At 48.4% G+C, this 24,865-nt stretch overlaps 1 protein-coding gene across 1 annotated transcript in view; it reads right to left on the bottom strand.

Moving 5' to 3' along the window:
- The window catches only part of LOC142313139 (uncharacterized), a 165,098-nt gene extending 150,473 nt beyond the window's left edge, over positions 1-14,625 (bottom strand). The window contains exons 1-5 of the mRNA XM_075352126.1: positions 14,389-14,625; positions 14,080-14,259; positions 13,874-13,997; positions 13,693-13,790; positions 13,405-13,495 (exon numbers count right to left, since the gene is read on the bottom strand). Coding sequence (XP_075208241.1) covers positions 13,405-13,495; positions 13,693-13,790; positions 13,874-13,997; positions 14,080-14,259; positions 14,389-14,466 — 571 coding nt within the window. The 5' untranslated portion in view covers positions 14,467-14,625. The remainder of the gene's footprint in view (positions 1-13,404; positions 13,496-13,692; positions 13,791-13,873; positions 13,998-14,079; positions 14,260-14,388) is intronic.
- Positions 14,626-24,865: the final 10,240 nt, after the last annotated feature.

Genomic DNA, 24,865 nt, shown 5'->3' with positions numbered 1-24,865 from the left:
ATACCAGGAGCATTGTCTAAGAGGCTTCTGTCAGCGTATCACTGACCGGTATAATAAATTGCAATGCTAGTGCTGCAATACATTATACCAGCGATCAGAGTAATAAAAGTTAATATCCCTTATAGGGACTAAATAAAAAAGTTTCAATAGGTTAAAAATGTAAAAAATGTTTTAAAAAAAAAAAAAGAGAAAATAAAGAACAAAAAATGAAAAAAATATTATGCAACAAATACATATATTTATGTAAAAAAATAAACAAAGAGTATACTTGATATAAAAACGTCCTGAACAACCCGATATATAAAACTGTCACACTAGTTTTTAGTGGGAAATAGAATCTTCGGGTTGTGCTGAAAGCTGAAGGTTCTTATCTACAATTCAAGACAATTACATCTCTCAGATGGTAGATGAACCAACCAGGGGAGATAATTTGCTGAATTTGGTCCTGTCAAATAGACCAGATATAATTTCAGATCTAAAGGTCCAGGAGCACTTGACAGGTCTGGGAGCACTTGGGCAGTAGTGACCATAATATGGTAATTTTCAATGTAATATTCAGTAGAACATTTGAAAGGGGAAATACTAAAACTTGGAATTGTAGGAAAGCTAATTTCAACAAATAAAGGGGAGAGCTTAATCGTGTAGATTGGGATAATGTCATGGTAACTGGGGATATCGAACATAAATGGGATAAGTTTAAGGATATACTGCTAGAGTCCTGTAAAAAACTTATACCCTCTGGTAATAAAATGTCCAGGAAGAAAAATAAATAATTATAGATAAATAAGACAGGTCAAAGTATAATAAAACAAAAACAAAGGGCATTTAAAATCTTGAAGGCTGAGAATACAGAAATAGCATTTCAGGGGTATACATTTCTCAATAGGAAATCAAGAAAAATCAAAAAAGAAATCAAGCAACAAAATTAGCAAATGAAACATAAATTTCCATTAACATTAAAATAAACCCCCTTTTTTTTTTATAAATGCATCAATGTCAAAAGGAAAAAAAAAGGATAGTATCAGCCCCATAAAAGTTATAGCAGGTTAATTATAGAGAACAAAGAAAAGGCTGAGATATTAAACAGGCATTTTTTTATCGGTGTTCACCAAGGAATTCACTGTTCCAGGGATCATTCAACAAGGCACAAATTAAAGTCCCCCCTGATATAACAAATTTAACACAAGAAGAAGTACGCCTACGACTGGGTAAATTAAAAATTGACAAGTGCTCCGGATTACATGGCATTCACCCTCGGATATTGAAGGAATTGAGCTCAGTAACTGACAGACAGCTGTATATTTTCTTCTTAGATTCTCATGTAACAAGGTTGGTACCTTTAGAATTGGAGGATTGCTGAGCTGTTAAAAATATTTAAGAAAGGAATGAGGGTGGATCAAGGCAACTAATGTCCGGTAAGTCTGACATGGTGTGTAAGGTTTTTTATTGCAATCTAAGAGATGACATGAAACAATATATTAGAGAGAATAATTAATAACTGACAACCAGCATGGATTCATAAAAGATAAGTCGTGCCTAACCAACATACAGTTAGGTCCAGAAATATTTGGACAGTGACACAAGTTTTGTTATTTTAGCTGTTTACAAAAACATGTTCAGAAATACAATTATATATATAATATGGGCTGAAAGTGCACACTCCCAGCTGCAATATGAGAGTTTTCACATCCAAATCGGAGAAAGGGTTTAGGAATCATAGCTCTGTAATGCATAGCCTCCTCTTTTTCAAGGGACCAAAAGTAATTGGACAAGGGACTCTAAGGGCTGCAATTAACTCTGAAGGTGTCTCCCTCGTTAACCTGTAATCAATGAAGTAGTTAAAAGGTCTGGGGTTGATTACAGGTGTGTAGTTTTGCATTTGGAAGCTGTTGCTGTGACCAGACAACATGCGGTCTAAGGAACTCTCAATTGAGGTGAAGCAGAACATCCTGAGGCTGAAAAAAAAGAAAAAATCCATCAAAGAGATAGCAGACATGCTTGGAGTAGCAAAATCAACAGTCGGGTACATTCTGAGAAAAAAGGAATTGACTGGTGAGCTTGGGAACTCAAAAAGGCCTGGGCGTCCACGGATGACAACAGTGGTGGATGATCGCCGCATACTTTCTTTGGTGAAGAAGAACCTGTTCACAACATCAACTGAAGTCCAGAACACTCTCAGTGAAGTAGGTGTATCTGTCTCTAAGTCAACAGTAAAGAGAAGACTCCATGAAAGTAAATACAAAGGGTTCACATCTAGATGCAAACCATTCATCAATTCCAAAAATAGACAGGCCAGAGTTAAATTTGCTGAAAAACACCTCATGAAGCCAGCTCAGTTCTGGAAAAGTATTCTATGGACAGATGAGACGAAGATCAACCTGTACCAGAATGATGGGAAGAAAAAAGTTTGGAGAAGAAAGGGAACGGCACATGATCCAAGGCACACCACATCCTCTGTAAAACATGGTGGAGGCAACGTGATGGCATGGGCATGCATGGCTTTCAATGGCACTGGGTCACTTGTGTTTATTGATGACATAACAGCAGACAAGAGTAGCCGGATGAATTCTGAAGTGTACCGGGATATACTTTCAGCCCAGATTCAGCCAAATGCCGCAAAGTTGATCTGTTCTTTCTGATGACACTCAACAGCCTACCATCCATAGATTCTGTCAGTTGCTTGATCTGTTTACGATCAACATTGCGTGCACCAGCCACCACAGCCTTCAGACACTGTTCCGAGAGGTGTACTGCTTACCCGCCTTGTAGATCTTACATTTTATGAGGGACCATAGGTTCTTTATGGGGTTCAGATCAGGTGAAGAAGTGGACCATGTCATTATTTTTTCATCATTTAGACCTTTACTGGCCAGCCACGCTGTGGAGTAGTTGGATGCATGTGATAGAGCATTGTCCTGCATGAAAATCATGTTTTTCTTGAATGATACCGGCTTGTTCCTGTAGCAGTGCTTGAAGAAGTTGTCTTCCGGAAACTGGCAGTAGGTCAGGGAGTTGAGCTTCACTCCATCCTCAACCCGAAAAGGTCCCACAAGTTCAACTTTGATGATATCAGCCCATACCAGTACCACACCTCCACCTGGCTGGCGTCTGAGTCAGAGTTGAGCTCTCTGCCCTTTACTGATCCAGCCTCTGGCCCATCCATCTGGCCCATCAAGAGTCACTTTCATTTCATCAGTCCATAAAACCTTTGAAAAATTATTCTTAAGATATTTCTTGGCCCAGTCTTGACGTTTTATCTTATGTTTCTTGTTCAGAGGTGGTGGTTTTTCAGCCTTCCTTACCTTGGCCATGTCCATGAGTGTCACAAACCACCGGGGGGGTCACTCAGAAATCCTCCGCGCTGGCTACCAGTACGTCACAATCGGGGGTAACAAGTGGGGGTCACCCCTCCTTTATACCTCCCGACCGACAGACAGAGCACGTGACGCGCTCTCTAGCGCCCCTCTTATAGTCAGGCCAATTATGGAATTGCCCGACAATAAGCAAGGAGGCCGCTATACTACTTATGCCGATTATTGAAGGGTCCCCGGTGAGAGTAGGGTATATATTCCCCCGACCTCCGCGGGCGGAATATATAAAATCTCCCCGAATCTCACTGGCCTCCCCACAATAATCCTTGGCACAACTCGCTGCCACCAACCGCTTCACGGTAACTATTAGCCGAACACACAGACGTGGGATTCAAGATCGAGATAACAGAACAGCCCAAGATTAATTATATAATTTAATCAGCCTAAAGCCACACTAGAAACTACAATATATACAATAGGGAATCTACAGAATATACATATGTCAGAGTACAGTTACAATCAAAGCATGGGTTACAAACAGGCATACACAGTTCCAGCAGTTACCTTGTTGCGTCTGGCCACAGGGGGGCGCTGTACCCAGGTTTCTAGGATCCTTCCCACAGATGTTTCCTACACGTGCCCCCAGCGAAAAGAACACTGGAAAATGGCCGAAGTAGGGTTATCAACCTGGGCAAGTCCAGGTCCCCTCCTACCTTAGTGACCTCAGAGGGAGCACTGCTCCACCCCTGGCTGGAGTTATGGACAAAATCCACAACATGGAATATGGCCATAACTTGGCCTGGGAGCGTCGTAGGCGGACGCCAATGCTCTCATTGTGACAGTTATGAATTTAGCTACAGAACGAGGGGACTCATGACCTGTCTGCCAGTTCCCCATTGGCTGATATCACGCCTGGGGCATTTCCCAATGTCCTGCTCCCATAAAAAGGGTGTGCCGGCATCGTCCGCATGCGGAGACACCATTTTTATGGTTGCCATATTTATCGGAAATATGGCTTGCGAGATATGAACCATTTTTTACTGGAGTCGTTCTGTCTGGCTATTTCCATAGCCTTGCTAATGAGATACAACTCTTGTTACAGGGTGACGGCAGGGAGTCATCCTGTGTCCATTGTTCCCACACCACCTCATCTCCATATCACAGGAGATGGCCATGGGATTTGTTGCTAAACCAGTTGTGTGAAGGAAAGGGGGGGTGACACCAGGAGAGGGCTTCCTGACATACTTGAATATCATGATTTATCGTCATATCTCCGGATTTACCTCACACCTCCCCCCTTTTGAGGGCGCTAGGGGGCAGCACACTCCGGTGTTCCCCCGTGCGCCCGTCCGCGACCTCTCCTTGTCGGGACAGCCCGTCTGCGTTACCGTGGTCACGGCCCCTTTTGTGGCGAATGGTGAAGTTGTATTGCTGGAGCGCAAGGCTCCATCGCAACAATCGCCCATTCGTCCCAGAGACGGTGTGCAACCAGCTGAGGGGATTGTGGTCCGTCTCCACGATGAAGTGGCGCCCGTATAGATAGGGTTGCAGACGCTGCAGGGCCCACACTATGGCCAGGCACTCCTTCTCCATCGTGGAATAGGCAACTTCCCTTGGTAACAGCTTCCTGCTCAGGTACAAGACTGGGTGCTCTTGGCTCGCAGAGTCCACCTGGCTGAGCACCGCACCGAGGCCGAAGTCACTGGCGTCGGTCTGTACTACAAACGGCCGCGTGAAGTCGGCTGCCTGTAGCACGGGCGGGCTGGACAGGGCGTCCTTTAGGGCCCGGAAGGCTGTCTCGCAGTCCATTGTCCAATCGACTGCAGAGGGCAGCTTCTTCTTGGTGAGGTCCGTCAAGGGCTTTGCCAGGCTACTATAGCATGGAACAAACCTCCTATAGTACCCAGCGGTCCCCAAGAAGAACATCACCTGCTTCTTGGTCCTGGGGGTGGGCCAGGATGCGATGGCTTCCACTTTCTCAGGCTCGGGCTTCAGTGTTCTCCCACCTACCCGGTGACCGAGGTACTGGACCTCGCTCATGGCCAGCTGACACTTTCCCGGCTTGATGGTCAAACCTGCCCGGTGGATCCGCCTGAGCACCTGTGCTAGATGCTCTAGGTGGTCCTCCCAGGTGGGACTGAAGACGGCAATGTCATCTAGGTACGCGGCCGCGTACCCTTCAAGTCCCTTGAGCAGGGGTGTTGACCATCCGCTGGAAAGTGGCAGGGGCATTCCTCATCCCGAATGGCATCACCGTGGACTCGTATAGTCCAAATGGGGTAATAAAGGCAGAGCGTTCCCTGGCCTTGCGAGTCAGGGGGATCTGCCAATATCCCCGGCTCAGATCCATGATGGTCAGGTACTGAGCCCCGGCCAACTGATCGAGCAGGTCATCGATGCGTGGCATTGGGTACGCATCGGCGACCGTGACCGCATTGAGCCCCCTGTAGTCCACGCAGAACCGAGTGGTTCGGTCCTTCTTAGGGACGAGGACTACAGGCGAGGCCCAAGCGCTGTTGGATGCCTGGATCACCCCCAGCTTCAGCATCTCGTCAATCTCCTGGCGCATGTGTTGCTGCACCTCCAGGGAGACCCGATATGCTGAACGCCGGATCGGGGGATGATCCCCAGTGTCCACGTGATGGACAGCCAAGTCAGTCCTTCCGGGCTGGTTGGTAAACAACCCCCGGAAGGGGAGGAGGGTGGCCCACAGCTGGGACCGTTGGTCTTCCAAGAGCTGGTGGCCAACCTCCACATCCTCAATGGATCCGCCTGCCCTAACCTGGGCTAGCATATCCAAGAGGGTTTCCGCTTCTCCCTCCTCGGGCAGGTTGCACACGGGGAGCGCACATGCCTCCCGCTCATGATGTGCCTTCATCATGTTCACATGGAAGGGCTTCCGCCTTCCACGGGCAGGGTCCAGGGTGACCAGGTACGTTACAGGGTTGAGCTGCTGGTACACGAGGTATGGGCCTTCCCAGGCTGCCTGAAGCTTGTCCTGTGGTACGGGGACCAGTACCCACACCTTTTGACCCACTTGGTAGGTCCTCTCACAAGCGTTCTGGTCGTACCAACGCTTCTGATCGGCCTGGGCTTGAGCCATATTGTCGTGTACCAGTTGCGTCAAGGCCTGCATTTTGTCCCGGAAGCGCATGACATACTCGATAACCGACACTCCAGGGGTGGCCAAATCCCCTTCCCAAGCCTCTTTCACCAGAGCCAGGGGGCCCCGCACACGTCGCCCGTACAGGAGCTCAAACGGTGAGAATCCTGTTGAGGCCTGTGGAACCTCCCGGTAAGCAAATAACAGGTGTGGGAGATACCGCTCCCAGTCACGCCCATGGGAGTCGACCAACATCTTAAGCATCTGCTTTAAGGTGCCATTGAACCGCTCGCACAGGCCATTAGTCTGTGGATGGTACGGGCTGGCCACCAGATGTCGCACCTGGACTTGCTTACAGAGGGCCTCCATCAGCTGGGACATGAATTGGGTCCCCCGGTCAGTGAGCATTTCCTGGGGAAAACCCACTCGGGAGAAAATCTCCAGCAATGCGGTGGCCACCTTGTCAGCCCGAATGGACGACAAGGCCACTGCTTCTGGGTACCGGGTGGCATAGTCCACTACCGTCAGTATGAAGCGTTTCCCGGAGCTGCTGGGGATGGCCAGCGGGCCGACCAGATCCACAGCCACCCTCCTGAAAGGCTCATCGATGATTGGCAGAGATACCAGTGGGGCTTTGGGGCGTGGCCCCGCCTTCCCCACTCTCTGACAGGTTTCACACGAACGGCAGTAGGCAGCCACATCGGCCCCCATTTTTGGCCAGTAGAAATGCTGGTTTAACCTGGCCTTGGTCTTAGCGATCCCTAGGTGTCCGGCCATCGGAATCTCATGTGCGATCCGCAACAACTCCGTCCGGAACGGATAGGGTACCACCAACTGTCGGTCCCTGGGCCACGCCTCCGGTGAACCCTGCTGGACCGTGGCCCGGTACAGCCGTCCTTGGTCCCAGACCACTCGCTCCGGGTCCGAGTCCGAGGGAGGCTGTGCCGCCTGCTCCTTAAGAGCTTTCAGGCTGTCGTCAGCTTCTAACGCTGCCTGAAACCCCTGACTAGATGTGGCCAGAATCGACGAGACTGTCACATCTTCAGTCAGTACCCCGGGACCTGTGTCCTGGCCTCCACCTGACTCGGCTGCCACTTGGTCAGAAGGGGAAGAGCTATCGGACCTCCGGGAGGCCCCTTGGCTTCCAGCACTCCCACTGCGGGTGACAGCGGCCACAGCCGCTGCGACCGTGGGTCGTGCCTGCTCCTCCTCCGTTCCTGACCAAGTCGCCGGTTCAGGCAGACCTACCTGGCTTCCTGACACCCCGGTTGTGGGGGAACCATGCACCGAGATCTTACCTGGGAGCACTTCTGCTCCTGGACCGGCCCCAATCTCACCTGCCTGTTCCCCTCCTGCAGCAACAGAACCCCGCTGTGAAATCTCTGGGGACCCCACATTTGCTGTGGTAGCCCCCACCCCACACACTGGTCCTCCCCCTGCAGCACCCTGCTCTCTGCTTATCCCTGCAGAGGGCAACAGATCCCAGCTCACAGGCTGGTTACTTGTAGAGGCATTGTCACACCTTTCTCTGACCCCCTCCCCTCCTGTCACAGCTGCAGCTGCGTGTGTGTCTATGGTGTCTGTGCAAGCAGAAATATCAGAGTTCACTCCCTCCTCCCTTACATCATTCATAGATAACACATTAACATTGTCAGGAGTCATGTCAGTACTGGCTGAAGGTTCAGCCCTTGGGGGGGGCCCAAACTGGGAGGTTATCTGCCCCAAATCTGTCCCAAGTAGCACGTTTGCAGGGATCCGATCAGTTACCCCCACCTCCCTCACCCCCCGCCCTGCGCCCCAGTCCACATAAATGTCAGCAACAGGCAGCGCCGGGTCAGTGCCTCCAATCCCGGAGACAGCGAGGGTTTTTCCAGGGATCAAGTCTTGGGGGGACACCATCTCAGGCCGCACCAGAGTCACCTCCGAGGCGCTGTCTCGCAGTCCTATGGTCACAGACCGGCCGACGGTGACAGGTTGGAAGCTGTCCAGGGACCTACCACCACCCCCACCCACACAATACACCTTGGGCGGCCCTTGGGACGGGGACGGAGCCGGGGCCTTGGGACGCTGAGGGCACATGGCCTTGAAGTGTCCAGGTAGGTTGCACTGGTGGCACCGTCTTGGTTCTGCCACGGGCCTGGAGAGGGGAGTTGAGGGGGACACCCCCTGCAGTCTAGGGGCAGGTGGGGCAGTCGCAGAATTCATCTTACCCCCTCTCCAGGTGCTGCTGGTGGCTGCTCTCCTGGCTTCAGGAGCCCGATTGTTGGTGTAGTCATCGGCCAGGGCAGCTGTAGCCGTGGACCCCTTTGGCTTCTGGTCTCGGATGAACTGGCGGAGATCCTCAGGGCAGTTCCACAAGAGTTGCTCCGTGATGAACAAGTCCAGGATCTCCGGTCCGGTGGAAAGTTGCAGGCCTTGGGTCCAGTGGTCGGCAGCTCGGGCAAGTGCCCGCCTGTGGTCAGCCCAGGAGTCCTTTGGTCCCTTCTGTAGGCTCCGGAACTTCTTGCGGTAGGACTCTGGGGTGAGGTTGTACTGTTGGATCAGGGCCCGCTTGATGGTGTCGTAGCCCTGATCTGCCTCAGCAGGCAAGTCCCCAAGGATATCCAGGGCCTTACCCCTTAAACGGGGGGTCAGGTATTTGGCCCACTGCTCCTTGTCCAGATGGTGCTGCAAGCAAGTCCGTTCAAAAGCAGTCAAGAAAGAGTCCAAGTCTCCATCCTTCTCCAGCACTGGGAAGTCCTCAACACGGACCTTTGGAAGTTTGGTGTCTTGAAGGTCACGTGTGGCTGATGAGGGCCGGAGCTGAGCTAGCTGCAGCTGGTGGTCACGGTCTGCCTGTTGCCGTCGCTCCGCAGCCTCACGCTCTGCCTGGCGCTCTTCACGCGCTGCCTGCCGCTCTGCCCTGCGCTCTGCCAGGAGTTCCTTGTAGCCCTCCTGGTCTCCAGCCTGGAGAAGGGCCATAGCCATTTGAAGAAGGCTATCCGAGCCTCCCAGGCTCGGTGGAATGGCACGTGGTGATCTGCGGCCCGCTGCGGAGCCTGGTGCTTCACTGTCCATTGCAGAGCGGAGGGCTGGCATCTGGCTCGTTGAGGACCCTTGGGTGAGCTGCTCCTCATCTTGTCCAGCAGTGCCAGGTTGTGCAATGTCCTCTGCAGAGCTGTTTTCTGGCGTCGAGCTCCTGGAGGACTCGTGGGCAACCTCCTCATTACTGTCCACAGCACCGTCCTCCCTCTCTTCGGCTCCTGCTTTAGCATTGGCCAGTTGCCTAGCTCTGCTCCTGGTGCCATCAGCCATTCTTGCAGACTTTTGGTCACTGACACAGAACTGACACCTGATGCCTCCACACACCTTACAGTATCTGCACTCTGACACTCTAGTGTTGAGCTAGTCTGAAGACCCCAGCAGCCACAGCTGCTGCAGGCAGTCTTTAGTGTCTGGGAGTATGGGTCTCACACTCACACACACTATTATCTCGATCCCACCGCTATGCCACCAATATGTCACAAACCACCGGGGGGGTCACTCAGAAATCCCCCGCGCTGGCTACCAGTACGTCACAATCGGGGGTAACAAGTGGGGGTCACCCCTCCTTTATACCTCCCGACCGACAGACAGAGCACGTGACGCGCTCTCTAGCGCCCCTCTTATAGTCAGGCCAATTATGGAATTGCCCGACAATAAGCAAGGAGGCCGCTATACTACTTATGCCGATTATTGAAGGGTCCCCGGTGAGAGTAGGGTATATATTCCCCCGACCTCCGCGGGCGGAATATATAAAATCTCCCCGAATCTCACTGGCCTCCCCACAATAATCCTTGGCACAACTCGCTGCCACCAACCGCTTCACGGTAACTATTAGCCGAACACACAGACGTGGGATTCAAGATCGAGATAACAGAACAGCCCAAGATTAATTATATAATTTAATCAGCCTAAAGCCACACTAGAAACTACAATATATACAATAGGGAATCTACAGAATATACATATGTCAGAGTACAGTTACAATCAAAGCATGGGTTACAAACAGGCATACACAGTTCCAGCAGTTACCTTGTTGCGTCTGGCCACAGGGGGGCGCTGTACCCAGGTTTCTAGGATCCTTCCCACAGATGTTTCCTACACGTGCCCCCAGCGAAAAGAACACTGGAAAATGGCCGAAGTAGGGTTATCAACCTGGGCAAGTCCAGGTCCCCTCCTACCTTAGTGACCTCAGAGGGAGCACTGCTCCACCCCTGGCTGGAGTTATGGACAAAATCCACAACATGGAATATGGCCATAACTTGGCCTGGGAGCGTCGTAGGCGGACGCCAATGCTCTCATTGTGACAGTTATGAATTTAGCTACAGAACGAGGGGACTCATGACCTGTCTGCCAGTTCCCCATTGGCTGATATCACGCCTGGGGCATTTCCCAATGTCCTGCTCCCATAAAAAGGGTGTGCCGGCATCGTCCGCATGCGGAGACACCATTTTTATGGTTGCCATATTTATCGGAAATATGGCTTGCGAGATATGAACCATTTTTTACTGGAGTCGTTCTGTCTGGCTATTTCCATAGCCTTGCTAATGAGATACAACTCTTGTTACAGGGTGACGGCAGGGAGTCATCCTGTGTCCATTGTTCCCACACCACCTCATCTCCATATCACAGGAGATGGCCATGGGATTTGTTGCTAAACCAGTTGTGTGAAGGAAAGGGGGGGTGACACCAGGAGAGGGCTTCCTGACATACTTGAATATCATGATTTATCGTCATATCTCCGGATTTACCTCACAATGAGTATTACACACCTTGTGCTTTTTGATACTTCAGTAACGTTGCAGCTCTGAAATATGGCTAAACAGGTGGCAAATGGCATCTTGGCAGCTTCACGCTTGATTTTCCTCAACTCATGGGCAGTTATTTTGCTACGTTTTTGCCCAACACGCTTCTTGCGACCCTGTTGGGTATTTGCCATGAAACGCTTGATTGTTCGGTGATCATGCTTCAAAAGTTTGGCAATTTCAAGACTGCTGCATCCCTTTGCAAGATAGCTCACAATTTTGGACTTTTCAGAGACTGTCAAATCTCTCTTCTGACCCATTTTGCTAAAGGAAAGGAAGTTGCCTAATAATTAAGCACACCTTATATAGGGTGTTGATGTCATTACACCGCACCCCTCCTCATTACAGAAATGCACATCTCCTGATTTACTTAATTGGTAGTTGGCTCTCAAGCCTATACAGCTTGGAGTAGGACAACACGTATAAAAAGTACCATGTGATCAAAATACTCATTTGCCTAATAAGTCTGCACACAGTGTGCAAAGGAGTGGTACATGACTTATTTATTTCAAAGACAACACTAAGGCCCTCATCCTCCCCTTTCCTCATCCTTTTTCCTCCCTCTGTTATTTTACTTTCCTTTGTATTTATTTGATTGTAAAAGTAAAAAAAAAAAAAAAAGTAAGAACAAAACATTTTTTTTTTCAAACTAAAGCTGTTCCCGAAGGCCCAAGAGAAGCCTGTGCCAGTGACACGGTACATGGAAAACTTATGGAAGTCGTACAAGTGTGTGAAGTGTACTCTGCCTCAGAGGGTAATCGTTTAAGTATACGGTCTATGAATGAAGTAGCAGCTAAATACTTAGAGCGTACAAAGCAGCTGATCACAGTGTGTCGGGAAGACATGGTAGTTATAAAAGATTTAATCGGGCTCTCAATGTGTACACTCGGAAATAAAGTTCAGCAAACTGGACAAATTCCAGGTGATACAGTTATAAAAATTCAAAGAAGATACGGGAACGTTTCAAATTTATAGAGTGCGGAACCCGTCAAGAGACATCATAGTTGATTGGAATTTGTGGAAGATTTCATCCAGGTGCCCAGGAATATTGTCAGGAACATTATTGGTAAGAATGGAAAACTCATCCTGGAGTTTATGGATAAAGCCAGAGTTGTGAGATTGAAAACTGAAAGTTGTAATAAAGCCAAAATACCCCATGGAGATGGTATGGTTCCACTTCTCATTGCAGGAATGAGGGAAAGTATTGGATATGTATGGCTTCTTCTAGAATATCATATTGCACACCTCGAAGAAGTAGACCAGTTAAGACAGGAAAGACTAATAAATGAACAACTTCCTCAAGTTGGTATGAATTGACGACCTCTTCAGGACGGGTCCCAGAGAAAGAGAAGTGTGATCCATCTGATAAACGTTTTGCATCTTCTGTCTGGAAGTGGAAAGAGCCGAGAACCAAATTACACATTGAGCTATGTGAATCTCACTAGGCAGTGACAGAGGGGTAGGTCTGACAAAGGTACTTATTTGATGGAATGATTGAACTGGACATTGCATCAGTTACTAAAAAGGGTTTGGTGAACAAACTATGTCTCAGTCAACAGCGAAGACTCTGTGGTCAGGTACTGAAAGGTGCCAAGCCCCATAACTTTATGCAGAGGGAGGAGGTAAGATGGTGACTCTGGTACCTGTAGCACTACGAGACTTATTAGGGCGGGTCTGTCTATTCACATACCTCCACCCATTGGTGTGTCTCATGTATTAAAATGGTGTCTGTTTATTTGACACATGGTCAGTGTGTGGAAGTTGTTAAGTCTTTGGAAAAAACCTCAGAGAGAGCGAGAATTTGCTTGTCCTTACTGGGGCAGTGTGGGGAGGCTGCTGAGAACTCCATGTGGATACTTATATCAAGAAGTTGTATCCAAACCTGTGCGGGCATACCGCAAGTGAATCGGATTGTAAAATCGTGTTTATGCTCCTTGAAGCCAGAATAGGGTTTGTATCATGTTCCTCAAGAGCGGTTTATGTGTTATTAAACTTGCTGGACTTTGTTAGAGATCGTGTTCTTGTGGATAACTCTAGGAGCAATCACACCATGCACTGATTTGATGTGCCCATCTTTCGACTTTAACTAGACATAGTTATGCCAAATATAAAGAAACCATTCTGAGAATCTGTGACTTCTCTACATTTAGTGGTCACTACTCGCCTGGGTAGTCGTACGTAGGAATCTCCTCTTTAAACTGCTCATCACCCCTCACATATGTCTCTGTAGTATTAATAAGGGTCAGATCTTCACCCTGAAACAAATATTGTAAAAGTCACAGACAGATGGAGAAGTCCCATCTATGATCAGCTCTAATCCTGCCATCTCCACCGCTCTCATTACACAAGTATAACACATATAATACTGGAGGATAAAACAAGACTGAGCACAAGACCTTCACAGCCGTCTACACATCATAGGGGGATTTCATGGCACCTTCTCTCCATCTACCTGATGATCCTGAGGAACATCGGGATCTTCTTGTTTACAGTCCTGTGGGAGAAGAGGACGGGGACATCTCTCTGGTGTTGTCCTCTTACTGGATAGACCTGGAGGAGACACATACAGGGACTGAATTCATTCCTTACATACAGATAATTATAGGTCGTGTGTATTTAGTCCTGTCTATTACCTGGTGATGTGAGGGGCTGGGGATCCTCCATCATGACGTCCTTGTACAGATCTTTGTGTCCTTCTAAATACTCCCACTCCTCCATGGAGAAATAGACGGTGACGTCCTGACACCTCATAGGAACCTGACACATACAATGATACCGTCACCCCCCGATCCCTTCATAGCGTTACTGTATAATGTCCCAGCATTCCCAGCAGTGTCACCTCTCCAGTCAGCAGCTCAATCATCTTGTAGGCGAGTTCTAGGATCTTCTGGTCATTGATGTCCTCATGTATCGGGGGGTGAGGTGGAGGCCCCGTGATTGGGCTCAGGGGTCTTCCCCATCCCTCATACACAGGGGCCTGACAGCGCTCACTAGAGGTCTTCTTCACTACTGTGTAATCCTGGTTATGGAGAGACACAGTAATAAATCTCACTCCAGACATTTCCAGAGTCCTCACCTCTCCAGTTCTGTCCATCTGTTATTCCCATAGATAAGAATGATGTAATGTGACGTCATCAGAATCTCTCACCTCTCCAGTAAGCCGGAAGAGGATCTCTAGGGTGAGGTGTAATATCCTCTCCGCCATCTTGTCCCTGTCTCTAGCCATCCTCGAAGAGCAAGGAAAATTGTACCAACATAAATGAAAAAAAAATTGAAGATGAGTCTATGAAAAACACAAACCACACAAAGTTGTGATATTGGTATAAAGTAATAATAAGGTAGAGGAGTTCATACATTTAGAGGTCAGACAGAGAATATCTATGTCCTTAGACGGATCATGTGAGTTGTAAAAAAATTTAGGTAATTTTTCAGCTGCTACAATATAAAGATCTTAATGTAGAAAATGAAAAAAAAAATCCTTTGTAGCTAAAAAGGAAAACAGGATCACAAAATAGGAAAAAATAAAAAGCACCATCAGCAGATTTGGGGCCTATAAGCTGCGGCCACCACCAATGGGCTCTTATATACAGCATTCTAACATGCTGTATATAGGAGCCCAGGCCGCTGTGTAGAATGTAAAAATCACTTTATAATATTCACCTAGACAGTCGCTGCGGTGGAGTTGGGTCATATGGGCGTCTCCATTCTCCGGTGCCTAATCTTTCAGCCATCTTTGTTGTCCTTATTCTGAAGCCGGGGTGCAAGACGCATCCTTTGTCATCCACATTCGCCGGCATTGAGGTCCTGCGCAGGCGCACTTTGATCTGCCCTGAGCAGGGCAGTTCAAAGTATTGTAGTGCGTCTGCGCAGGACCAGTGAGTGTGTATGACGTAGGACGCGTCATGCACTCAGGCTTCAGAAATTGGACGAAGATGGCCGAAAGAGGATGCAGCAGGACGGGAGAACGGAGACACCCATATGACTTCAGTGACCATTTAGGCAAGTATTATAAAGTGATTTTTTATGTCCTACCCAGCGGCCTAGGTTCTTACATACAGCATATTAGAATGCTGTATGTAAGAGCCCACTGTTGTTGGCCGCAGCTTATAGGCCTCAAATCTGGTGACAGGTTCCCTTTAAGGAAAGAAAAGAAACTTTCTTCATTGTTGCAGCACAATATAAGTCACTAAATCAATAAGGTTAATATTGTAAGACTTGAAAAGAAACAAGAAGAAATGTCTTTTGATACGGTTCCTCCAGCAACTGCTTCTTGTCCAGAAATTCTTTTCTCTGCAGTGCGGCCATTTTATCCCTAGGTAATGTATACTATAGCTGACACTCTTCTGATCAGCCACGGTCAGTGTTGGCACCAATCGTGACCTGTTAACCGCCTAGATACTGCTATCAACAGTGACAGAGGCATGTAGATGGTTAACAGCCTCTTTAACCCCATCGACACCTTGCCTTCCGGTTTCACTTCTATTCAGGTGTGTGCACTTTCTCATTTGGTTTGCCCAATCACATTTTGGGAGGGGCTATTTACACTCACTACTCATATGTCTCAGTGCTGGACATATTTCTGGATGGATGGTTGTCTGAAGTCACAACTCCTCGGTTAAGGTTTTCTTAGTGAGACATTGCTGTTGTTCTTCCCTGCAGTTTATTTGTGTGAATCCTTTCCCAGTTATCCCCTATTTTGGTTCATTTAGGAGGGTTTCCGCGTATTCTGTTATTCTTTTTGGTTTCTTGTATTCTATCATTCCTGTACAATTGTGTTTGCACATTCCTAGCCCTGTGTCTCACCCCCTGCTTGTGTGCAATTCCTTTATGTTTATTGTTCTTTTTGTGTTACACTTGGTCTATAGCTTAAAGCCTGCTTTACATGTTACGATTCAGCATACGATATCGTATGCGATTGTAACCGGCCCCATCGTATGTGCGGCTTCTTCAATTTGTTGAATGTGCCGCACAAACGATTAACCCCCTTCACACGTACTTACCCGTCCATACGACCTCGATGTGGGCGGCAAACGTCCACTTCCTGGAGTGGGAGGGACGTTCGGCATCACATCGACATCATGCGGCAGCCAGCCAATAGAAGCGGAGGGACGGAGATGAGCGGGACGTAAACATCCCGCTCACGTTCTTCCTTCCGCATTGTCGGCGGGAGCCGCGGACGGAGGTAAGCTGTCGTTCAATGTTCCCGCGGTGTCACACACTGCGATGTGTGCTGCCTCGGGAACATTGCACAACCGCACGTTCAATTCATGAGAAATGATCGACGTGCATGCGATGAACGGATTTTCGTTCAATCGCAATCGCACGTACCTGTCACACACTACAATGTACCTTAGGATGCCGGATGTGCGTCACTTACGACGTGACCCCACCGACATATCGTAAGATATATTGTAGCGTGTAAAGCGGGCTTTAAGATGCAGTTAAAAACACTCTGGGTCAGCCGGCAACGACTGGGGGCGCCATTACGTGATCTGAGGGTGCTAATCTCTGCTGTCAGTCAGGGACAAATCGGGAGCCTAGGGCAAGTACTAGCCTGTTTTTGGACCTGTGAATTTCTGGTTTTACATCTCCCCTGATTTGTCCTTCCTCGTGAGAGTGTTAGAATTCGGTTGTAACAGACATGTCAGATTTTAAAAATTTAGCTTGGTGACTAAGGGGTTAAAATGTCCTGTGTCTTTAACCCCTTCCCAACATGGCTATTTTTAATTTTTGTGGTTTCCTCTTCCAATATTCATAACTTTTTTTTATATGATTCTCTAGGTCAGTACAAATATGGAGATACCAAACATGCAGAGTGGGTTTTTTTGTTTTTTTTTTTTTAAATTTAGTGGTAGAAAAAAAAAATAAAATTTGTAAAAAAAATTTGTTTATGTCACCATTTTCTGAGACTCGTAGCATTTTCAATTTTTGGTTTATAGGGCTGTGCAAGGATTTGTTTTTCACGCCCTGAGCCAATGTTTTTATTGATACCATATTAATGTAGGTACAATAGTTTGATCACCTCTTTTCAATTTTTTTTGTACAGTGTTGCAACACCCAAAAAAACCTGTTATTCAAGCATTTAGATTTTGTTTCCTCATAACACAGTTTATTGATTGGATTACTTAACCCCTTTCCGACAAAAATTGTCTTATCCTACAGCTGACAACAAAGTGGAAAAAAAACACAATAAAAGTCAATGTAGATAAAAATGTTACCGCTGAAAACTTCATCTTGTCCCGCAAGAAACAAGCTGCAATACAGCTGCATTAGCAGAAAAAATAAAAAAGATATAGCTCTGAGTACACCAATGCAAAAAGCTATCTTCAAAAATTAGCCCCAAGGTGTAAAAGAAGGCATCAACAGAAACCCATTTTGGGGGCAGACAAATAAAACGCCCAGGTCTGAGAGTCCCCTCGCAGAAGGAACCTAATTATCCGTACACAAGGTAAAAATAACTTAGGCTATGTGCGCACGTTGCGTACTAGCCTGCAGAAATTTCTGCAGCGATCTGAAGAGCACATGTGCGCTTTAGATCGCTGCAGAAATGTCCGTAGTGAGCGCCGATTCCATGCGCTCTGCCTGCAGCTCCTGCCATAGACAGAGCAGGAGCTGCCGGCAAAGCGCAGGAAAGAAGTGACATGTCACTTCTTTTTGCGCAGCGCTTCGGCAGTAGCCGAAGCGCTGCGCACTGAGACGCCACGTGCGCACGGCCCCTGCACAATCTCCATAGACTGTGCAGGGGACGCAGGACGCATGCAGTTACGCTGCGCTGCAAAGCGCAGCGTAACTGCATGAATTTACGCAACGTGCGCACATAGCCTTACAGCTCTCCCTGAATGTAAATTATTCAGGAAGGACCACTACAAGGAGAGCACGACTGCAAGTCAGAGGGTAAAGATACACATTGCAGGCACAGCCGGCAGCAGAGAGACATAGGGAGCTTTCAACAAACTAGATACCTGTTCCTACAACTGCTACGATTCAAGATTCTGGTATTCCTTAACCAGAAACTGAATTATTTGTTTCCGATTCATCACCTGATCACAAAGCATATGAACTGGATCCATGCTTTCGAAAATGAAAAAAAAATGTAAGGGCTAGTTGTAATGTGACGCTGAGTCACTTTTCAAGGACAAGCCATGTGTCATGCTTGGTACGGGGAAGCACCGCATTTTTCGCTTTATAAGATGCACTCCCCTCCAAGACTGGGAGTAAAATGGGGATGCATCTTACCAAACGGATATGGCTTACCGACGCGGTGGTGGTCGAGCAGAGGTCATAGGAGACAGGCTCACAGGACGCGCTCGGGGGTGTCTCAGTGGTAGGCGGCATTCATCTGCGGGCGGGCTGCGAGGGTGTCTTGGCGGCTGGTGCATTCAGCTGACTGCCGACTCAATTGGCATGCGCCACCTCCGCGGCCATTTTTTTTTTAAGTCCTTCTCGTCAACCGCGGGCGTTTCAACAGAGCCGGCAGTCAGCTGAATGCATCTGCTGAGAAACCCTTGCAGCCCGCCCGCAGATCAACGCACCCGATGCTGAGACACCCTGTGCTGTGACACCTCTGCAGACTGCGCGCCCTCAGATCAATGGCGCCCGCTGCGACACCCCTGAGTGTGTCCTATGACCTGCCTCCTATGACCCCGCTCCACCACCGTCACCCTGGTAAGCCATACCCGGGGGATTCAATAGCTCCTGTTGCTACACCCCCGAACCCGCAGTATCACCAAGTCTCCTGAGCCGCAGCATCGCCTACCTGGCCTCCTGTGATATTCCTGAGCCACTCAACCACGGTAGCTCCCACCTGGTGAGCATTGGGATTAAGATGCACTAGGATTATACGACGGACCCTCATTTTAACATTAAAAATTATTTTTTCCTATTTTCCTTCTCTAAATTTGGGGTGCGTCTTATAATCCGGTGCGTTTTATAAAACAAAAAATATGGTACCTAGCAAGCGGTGAATGGTAGGGGAAAAGACAAATGGATAGTCAGAGGCAAGTCCAGAGTCAAGTAACAGATCAAAGGGTGTGCCAAAGACAAAAAGGGTAATCCAAGCAAGTAGTCAAAGGTAAATCCAAGATCAGGCAACAAAGATCAGAACACAGAGAAAACACACTACTGAGCAAAGCCACAACTGGCTGTGGTCGAACGACTGCCAGTCCGTTAAATAGCCAAGCAATCACCCTGAATGGGTAACATCTGGAGGAAGAACCTCAGGCATGGCCAGATTTAGCAGCTGGGATGTGAATACCAAAAGCCCAGCTCTCCCCTGCCTCATATAGGAAATCTGGGATGTCACTCACAATACTGACAACCCAGCACGCCTTTGATCTGTTAGGTGACTTGAACCTGCAATCATCCAATATATGGCAATACTACAGTACAGATGTGTATAACAAAAGTCTGCTATGAATCCCAACTACAGGTTGGCTATAACAGGTGTACTGTCACCTGGCCATAATGGAAACTAACACAGCCATCATCTCCCAGAAAAGACGTGGGCTCCCCATCAAATTCAGGGAGTTGGGATATGAGGTAACGGTACGCCACATGTCAATGACGGTTTAATTAAAGCAGTCACCTCCCAATAATGGGCTGACACCACCCAAATAATTTCAACCTATGAAGAGCTCCATTGTGTTTGAGGATAAATCAGATTTTTTTTCTTCATACAAGTAACATAGATGAAAAATAACTTGTAAAAATTTACAAAAATAAGCAAAAATGTGTCCAGAGTAGTGAGAGAAACACGACATGCTCAGGAAGTGGGAATAAAAAATTTATATAAAAACTGTCCGGACTGCGATAGAGAAGAACGAGGAGACCAAGCTCTGAGGAGATGACGATGACAGAATGAGATGATGACAGAACAACGAGGAGACCGAGCGCTGAGGAGACGACGACAGAACAACGAGGAGACCGAGCGCTGAGGAGACGAGGACAGAACACCGAGGAGGCCGAGCTCTGAGAGGAGATGACGACAGAACACCGAGGAGACCAAACACTGAGAGAAGACGACAGAACAACGAGGAGACCAAGCTCTGAGGAGATGACGACAGAACACCGAGGAGACAGAGCTCTGAGGAGACGATGACAGAACAACGAGGAGGCCGAGCTCTGAGAGGAGATGACGACAGAACACCGAGGAGACCAAACGCTGAGAGAAGACGACAGAACAACGAGGAGACTGAGCTCTGAGGAGAGGACGACAGAACACCGAGGAGACGAAGCTCTGAGTGAAGACAACGACAGAACAACGAGGAGACTGAGCTCTGAGAGGAGACGACGACAGAACAACAAGGAGACCGAGCTCTGAGGAGACGACAGAACAACGAGGAGAACGAGCTCTGACAGGAGATGACGATGGAACAACGAAGAGACCGAGCTCTGAGAGGAGACAACGACAGAACAACGAGGAGACCAAGCTCTGAGAGAAGACGACAGAACAACGAGGAGACCGAGCTCTGAGGAGAGGACGACAGAACACCGAGGAGACCGAGCTCTGAGAGGAAACGATGACAGAACAACGAGGAGACCGAGCTCTGAGGAGAGGACGACAGGACAATGAGGAGACCGAGCTCTGAGGAGAGGACGACAGGACGACGAGGAGACCGAGCTCTGAGGAAACGACGACAGAACAACGAGGAGACCGAGCTCTGAGAGAAGACGACAGAACAACAAGGAGACCGAGCTCTGAGGAGAGGACGACAGAACACCGAGGAGACCGAGCTCTGAGAGGAAACGACGACAGAACAACGAGGAGACCGAGCTCTGAGGAGAGGACGACAGGACAACGAGGAGACCGAGCTCTGAGAGGAGACGACGACAGAACACCGAGGAGACCGAGCTCTGAGAGGAGACGACGACAGAACACCGAGGAGACCGAGCTCCGAGAGGAGACGACGACAGAACACCGAGGAGACTGAGCTCCGAGAGGAGACGACGACAGAACACCGAGGAGACCGAGCTCTGAGGAGATGACGACAGAACAACGAGGAGACCGAGCTCTGAGAGGAGACGACGACAGAACAACGAGGAGACCAAGCTCTGAGAGGAGATGATGACAGAACAACGAGGAGACCAAGCGCTGAGAGAAGACGACAGAACACCGAGGAGACCGAGCTCTGAGAGGAAACGACGACAGAACGAGGAGACTGAGCTGTGAGGGAAGGTGAAAGAGCGGCCATTTTGTGTCCAAGAGGAAATATCACTGTGCCACAGAAGTAATAGAAAAACGGCGCCGAGAGTAAGAAAGTAACAAGGAATCGAGTATGAATAACGACTAATCCTGATAGAGAATAATCTGCACCTACCTCCACCTGCAGAGCCGCACACTAGATATATAATACCCTGCACCTACCTCCTCCTGCAGAGCCGCACACTAGATATATAATAACCTACACCTACCTCCACCTGCAGAGCCCCACACTAGATATATAATACCCTGCACCTACCTCCACCTGCAGAGCCGCACACTAGATATATAATACCCTGCACCTACCTCCACCTGCAGAGCCGCACACTAGATATATAATACCCTGCACCTACCTCCACCTGCAGAGCCGCACACTAGATATATAATACCCTGCACCTACCTCCACCTGCAGAGCCGCACACTAGATATATAATACCCTGCACCTACCTCCACCTGCAGAGCCGCACACTAGATATATAATACCCTGCACCTACCTCCACCTGCAGAGCCGCACACTAGATATATAATACCCTGCACCTACCTCCACCTGCAGAGCCGCACACTAGATATATAATACCCTGCACCTACCTCCACCTGCAGAGCCGCACACTAGATATATAATACCCTGCACCTACCTCCACCTGCAGAGCCGCACACTAGATATATAATACCCTGCACCTACCTCCACCTGCAGAGCCGCACACTAGATATATAATACCCTGCACCTACCTCCACCTGCAGAGCCGCACACTAGATATATAATACCCTGCACCTACCTCCACCTGCAGAGCCGCACACTAGATATATAATACCCTGCACCTACCTCCACCTGCAGAGCCGCACACTAGATATATAATAACCTGCACCTACCTCCACCTGCAGAGCCGCACACTAGATATATAATACCCTGCACCTACCTCCACCTGCAGAGCCGCACACTAGATATATAATACCCTGCACCTACCTCCACCTGCAGAGCCGCACACTAGATATATAATAACCTGCACCTACCTCCACCTGCAGAGCCGCACACTAGATATATAATACCCTGCACCTACCTCCACCTGCAGAGCCGCACACAGATATATGGCTGCTCTGTGCTTACAGGACCTGTGATGATGTCACATGGAGGGGAGGAGTCAGGGGTCACATGATCAGCTCCACAGTGTATGCAGGGCTCTGCTGTGCTGGTTGTCATGGTGCTGTATGAATGGACGTTTGTGTGTGGGGTCAGGAGGGGTTTACACTGTGGATGTAGCAGAGCCGTGTGTGTACGAGGTGTACGGAGCAGAGCCGTGTGTGTACGAGGTGTACGGAGCGGAGCCGTGTGTGTACGAGGTGTACGGAGCAGAGCCGTGTGTGTACGAGGTGTACGGAGCATAGCCGTGTGTGTACGAGGTGTACGGAGCGGAGACGCATGTGTACGAGGTGTACGTAGCGGAGCCGTGTGTATAAGAGGTGTACGGAGCGGAGCCGTGTGTGTACGAGGTGTACGGAGCGGAGCCGTGTGTGTACGAGGTGTACGGAGCAGAGCCGTGTGTATAAGAGGTGTACGGAGCGGAGCCATGTGTGTACGAGGTGTACGGAGCGGAGCCGTGTGTGTACGAGGTGTACGGAGCGGAGCCGTGTGTGTACGAGGTGTACGGAGCAGAGCCGTGTGTGTGTAAGAATCTGAAATGTGATTGTGTCAGCAGTGCAGTAGGACCCTGTGAGTTCTGCCTGGCGGCACTGATCAGCAAGGTTTTGGGTCAGAGACCCTGTGGATGGGGGGAAGTTTATGTGTGGGGTCAGGAGAGGTTTACAGTGTGGATGTAGCAGAGCCGTGTGTGTACGAGGTGTACAGATCAGAGCTGCGTGTGTACGAGGTGTACAGAGCCATGTGTGTACTGAGCTGAGCTCTATTTTTACGCAGCTTAACCATGTACAGTGCCTTGCTAAAGTATTCGGCCTCCTTGAATTTCTCAACCTTTTCCCACATTTCAGACTTCAAACATAAAGATAAAATGTTAATGTTCTGATGAAAAATCATCAACAAGTGACACAATTGTGAAGTAGAACAAAATGTATTGCTTGTTTTAAACTTTTATAAAAAATAATAAACTGAAAATTGTGGCGTGCAATATTATTCATCCCCTTTAAGTTAATACTTTGTAGCGCCCCCTTTTGCTGCGATTACAGCACAAGTCTCTTGGGGTATGTGTCTATCAGTTTTGCACATGGAGAGGCTGAAATTCTCGCCCATTCTTCCTTTGTAAACAGCTGGAGCTGAGTGAGGTTGAATGGAGAGCGTTTGTGAACAGCAGTTTTCAGCTCTTTCCACAGATTCTCGATTGGATTCAGGTCTGGACTGTGACTTGGCCATTCTAACACCTAGATACGTTTATTTGCGAACCATTCCATTGTAGATTTTGCTTCATGTTTTGGATCATTGTCTTGTTGGAAGACAAATCTCCATCCCAGTCTCAGGACTTTTGCAGACTCCAACAGGTTTTCTTCAAGAATGGTCCTGTATTTGGCTCCATCCATCTTCCCATCAATTTTAACCATCTTCCCTGTCCCTGCTGAAGAAAAGCAGGCCCAAATCATGATGCTGCCACCACCATTTTTGACAGTGGGGATGGTGTGTTCAGGGTGATGAGCTGTGTTGCTTTTACGCCAAACATATCGTTTGGCATTGTGCCCAAAATTTCAATTTTGGTTTCATCTGACCAGACAACCTTCTTCCACATGTTTGGTGTCTCCAGGTGGCTTGTGACAAACCTTAAACAACACTTTTTTTGTATAACTTTGAGAAATGGCTTTCTTCTTACCACTCTTCCAAGGCCAGATTTGTGCAGTGCACGACTAATTGTTGTCCTATGGACAGACTCTCCCACTTCAGCTGTAGATCTCTGCAGTTCATCCAGAGTGATCATGGGCCTCTTGGCTGCATCTCTGATCAGTCTTCTCCTTGTTTGAGATGAAAGTTTGGATGTACGGCCGGGTTTTGGGAGAATTGCAGTGGTATGATACTCCTTCCATTGCAATATGATCGCTTGCACAGTGCTTCTTGGGATGTTTAAAGTTGTAGAAATCTTTTTGTAACAAAATCCGGCTTTAAACTTCTCCACAACAGTATCACGGACCTGCCTGTTGTGTTCCTTGGTCTTCATGATGCTCTCTGCGCTTTAAACAGAACACTGAGACTATCACAGAGCAGGGGCATTTATACGGAGACTTGATTACACACAGGTGGCTTATATTTATCATCATCAGTGATTTAGGACAACATTGGATCATTCAAAGATTCTCAATGAACTTCTGTAGTGAGTTTGCTGCACTGAAAGTAAAGGGGATGAATAATATTACACGCCCCAACTTTCAGTTTATTATCTTTTACAAAAGTTTAAACTAAGCAATAAATATCGTTCAACTTCACAATTGTGTC

Source organism: Anomaloglossus baeobatrachus, chromosome 5, assembly GCF_048569485.1.
Source record: "Anomaloglossus baeobatrachus isolate aAnoBae1 chromosome 5, aAnoBae1.hap1, whole genome shotgun sequence".
Lineage (NCBI taxonomy): Eukaryota > Metazoa > Chordata > Amphibia > Anura > Aromobatidae > Anomaloglossus > Anomaloglossus baeobatrachus.
The sequence above is the reverse complement of the archived record's forward strand: the minus strand, read 5'-3'. Positions and strand labels throughout refer to the sequence as shown.